General features: G+C 37.6%; 1 protein-coding gene across 1 annotated transcript in view; it reads right to left on the bottom strand.

The window, feature by feature from the left end:
* LOC106880052 (glutamate--cysteine ligase catalytic subunit) overlaps nt 1–3,930 on the bottom strand; it is a 31,341-nt gene that overhangs the window by 18,794 nt on the left and 8,617 nt on the right. Inside the window, exons 5-6 of the mRNA XM_052977138.1 lie at nt 2,269–2,334; nt 833–947 (exon numbers count right to left, since the gene is read on the bottom strand). Coding sequence (XP_052833098.1) covers nt 833–947; nt 2,269–2,334 — 181 coding nt within the window. The remainder of the gene's footprint in view (nt 1–832; nt 948–2,268; nt 2,335–3,930) is intronic.

Below are 3,930 nucleotides of genomic sequence, written 5' to 3'. Positions count from 1 at the left end.
AAAAAAAAAAAAAAAAAAAAAAAAAATATACATATCTTTTACATTTATTTGTTTCAGTCATAAGACTGCGACCATGCTGGGGCACAGCCTTGAAGAAATTTCAGTCGAAGGAATGGAACCCTGTAGGTTTTTCTGAGCCTGATACTTCTCCTATCGTACTTATTCTTACGCAGAACCGATACGTTTCGGGGGTCATAAACGCACGAACGCACACACGCGCGCACACAAATATACGACAGGCTTCCTGTACCTCGGTCTACATTTGCTCTACTTAGATATATTATATATTTTTGGAATAAGAATGATCCCGGGAAGAAAAACCTGCCCTTCATTTAGTTCTTGAACGTCCAGCATTGGGATCTGATTTTAAAGCATTTGGGTTGCTATTTCTAGCAGATAAAGCTTGGTTGGTTCACACCATCCTAGTTGGTGTTTGTCAGATGAGGTCAGAGGTCAAGGGGGAGATATATGACATTCGCTTCGTTAATTTTACGTCGAGATAAGAACTCTGGGACAAATTGGCCAACAGTTGGAATTCAACTTGGGACTAAAACAATAGAATTACAGAATTACAGAATTAATTCTCTTCTATCCTTGACCTCTGATCAAACAGCACCGGGGCATATAGTCATTATAGACGTATTGTAATTATGCTATTTAGCTCCCCTTACACTTGGGCTGCTGGCCTAATTAGCCCGCAGGTGCTAGCCTAAAAGTCTGCGCCGAGTGTGGCTTTTCAGCTTGGTAGAAATTGATGGAAATTGAACCATCTAGTACATCTTAACATAGGAAAACGTTAATGAATTACAAAAAGAAGAACAGTGACTCACACAAATAAAGGAAGCTGGGAACACAGTGCAGCATCTGCTACGAAAACAGATTTGTGAAGTTCTGTTGGATGCTTGTTTACCTCATAGGAGGGGAAAGTGAAATTAGGACAGCCCAATCTGAAATAGAAAAACAAAGATAAAACTAGTGAAATGCAGTTATAATTAATGTCCTTTTTGCCTTTCTTTTATCCGATTTCTTTGTAAAACACTCCATCATCCATCCACTATGTGCCAAATAAAATACATTATGATTGCAGCGTGGAAGGTGTTTATAAGCCATTTTATAAACACAAAAACCGTTAGATTCACTTCAACATTTAAATTTAATTTGCCAAAATATTTTCATCGCTTTGAGACCGCGACCTGTTCACTGACAAAATTCCGTCGCGGTTTCAAAGCGACGAAAATATTTTGGCAAATTAAATTTAGATGTTGAAGTGAATCTAACTGTTTTTGTGTGTTTCTTAAATGGCTTATAAACACCTTCCACGCTGCAATTGTTTTCGTTCCAGCACACGATCTCAGATCAGGTCACTTGCTATGCAAGTACATCTCCATAAAATACATTATTATTTCTTTTAATTTAGGGTTTGCTGGAACTCCTGAAATCTTGCATGAGTAGCGGGTTTGCTGCCTATAGCCTTCAGTACCGTGCAACTTGTTCTCTTCAACTATCTAGTACTATTCTGGTAATCCTGGCTATGCCAAGGAGCCAAACTTTTGCAACAGCTCTACTGGGCACTATTTTATATGTATCTTTTATTGAAACTGTCAGTCAAGTTTCACGCGACTGCGATCGTTAGTCGAGAACGCAGTGGCATGAAGCTCGAGTCGCGAGACAAACTCCAAGTTTCAGTTTCAATAAAAACCATATTTCTTTAAAACAAATATTGAGCATTCCTCTGCCACAAACCAATAAACTATATTTTACACACACACACATACACACACATATTGAAATAGAAATCATACACAAATATTCACATAAAAAACATAGGTAACAAAAATACTAAATATTTACTTAAAGACATAATTATTTAATTGAGACCCATTACCGTAAAATCTTAAATATTTACAGAAAAAAAAAACACAAACACATTCACATAAAAACGTACATAAATTAAATATAAAAAACAACAAATGTTTCTAAATTTGTCCGACAATTTTAAGTGGAGAGGTTTAGAAGATTACATTGACTCCATTATTTTACTGGTACTTTAATTTATCGACCTCAAGGAGGAGGTATGAAAAGCAAAATTTACTTCAGCAAGATATGAACGGAAAAAGCCGGAAGAAATGTTGCTAAGCATTTTGTCCGATACGATAACGATTCTGAAAGCTCATAAATATTGCCATAAAAGCACAAAAATATTTACATTCAAAACCAAAAATTTAACAAAAAGGAACCAATGAACATTAGTTCCAAGATTTCACATACCTGGGAAAAGCCGTCAAACTCACTAAACTTTCATTTGGGCCCAAGAATTGTTTGATCGCTTTGCGTCTAAAATATAAACAAAATGGATTCTTGATATTAGCATCACGAAACTGGACAAAAGAGATTTCATACATTATACGTCGGAAGTAACAACAAAAACAACAATAAAAAAATAAGGAAATAAAATTTTAAAGCAGCAAAAAAATTAGTATATTGTAGTTGCTGTTTAGCTGAATGTCAAAGGATCTCAACGGGCAGAAAGACGAGGAGAAATATATGGGAGCAACAGAAGATCCCTTCAGAACCAGATTTAACAACCATAAGTCCTCTTTTAATATCTAGGAAATGCAAATTGTTAAACCCCTAGCAAAGCACGTACGTTCACTGAAAGAAGGCATCGCAGACTACAATTTCAGGTGGTGAGTACTGGAAAGGTGCACACCTTACTTCAATAGCAGAAGTTTCAAACTCTCGACGGAGGAAAAATTATAGTAAAAAAGTCACTCAACCAGACACCTACGTAAAGTGTAAAAGCGAGATTTTCCTACCCTGCCCTTATGAACGCAGATATGTCCTAGAACAGGATACTAATAGATCACGCCATTTATATAAAAGTTGGAATTTTCCTCAGCGGTATTTGCCATCACCATAATTCTGAGGATTTGACTTAAACTTTGCCATACCCAGCTTGTTATATTCCAACATACACATTCACAGATGTTTTAAAACTGACCTTCCTACCACATTCAATAATATTGAGAAACCCCGCTCCCCATCTCACTACTGTTTGTCACAACTCTTTCCCCTCTGTGCTACCACTAATAAGCACCCATCCATCGTTTTGATGTCCTTACTCATATTACACCCCACTGTTCACCATGACCGCATTTATCTGACCATCACTATTCCATATTTCTAAGTATCACTTGCTCTCCCACAATCTTACAACCTTACCGACTCTCTTTGATTCTTCTGCATCCATACTCTCTTCATGAGGATATGTTCTGATATCTCATTATCACCGTATTTACCTCTCTATGGTCTACGATCTAACCACACCTCAACCCATATAAAATGCGGGGTAGTCATATACCTTTCTTCCCATCATAGTTTAATCTCTCAAAATGGGTGCCTCATGAATTGTCCGAAAACAACCGCAAATCCCGAGTTGACATCTGCTCTTCTCTCCATCCTCGCGAAATCATTTCACCCGTTTTGGATAGACTTGTGACTGGTGACGAAAAATGGATCTTCTATCGAAATGTTAAACATCGTAAAGAGTGGCTTGGTAAAAGGGAAAAAGCTCAACCACAACCGAGAAGGGAACTTCATGGGAAAAGGGTTCTTTTCTCTATCTGGTGGGATTGCAAAGGAGTAATTCACTTTGAATTGTTACCACCTAATGCAACAATCAATGCTCAAATCTACTGTCAGCAATTAGAGCGTTTGAACCAAGCTTTGAAGAAAAAAAGAGACCTGCTTTAGTGAATCGAAAAGGAGTGATGTTTCATCGGGACAATGGGCGACCCCACACTGCAAAGATCACATCACAGAAGATCGAAGAGCTTGGTTGGGAAAATATTCCTCATCCACCTTATTCTCCCGACCTTGCTCCTTCAGACTGCCATTTGTTTCGTAGTTTACAGAATCATTTGGGGGACA

The sequence above is a fragment of the Octopus bimaculoides genome, chromosome 27 (assembly GCF_001194135.2).
Source record: "Octopus bimaculoides isolate UCB-OBI-ISO-001 chromosome 27, ASM119413v2, whole genome shotgun sequence".
In the NCBI taxonomy this organism is placed as follows: Eukaryota; Metazoa; Mollusca; class Cephalopoda; order Octopoda; family Octopodidae; genus Octopus; species Octopus bimaculoides.
The sequence above is the reverse complement of the archived record's forward strand: the minus strand, read 5'-3'. Positions and strand labels throughout refer to the sequence as shown.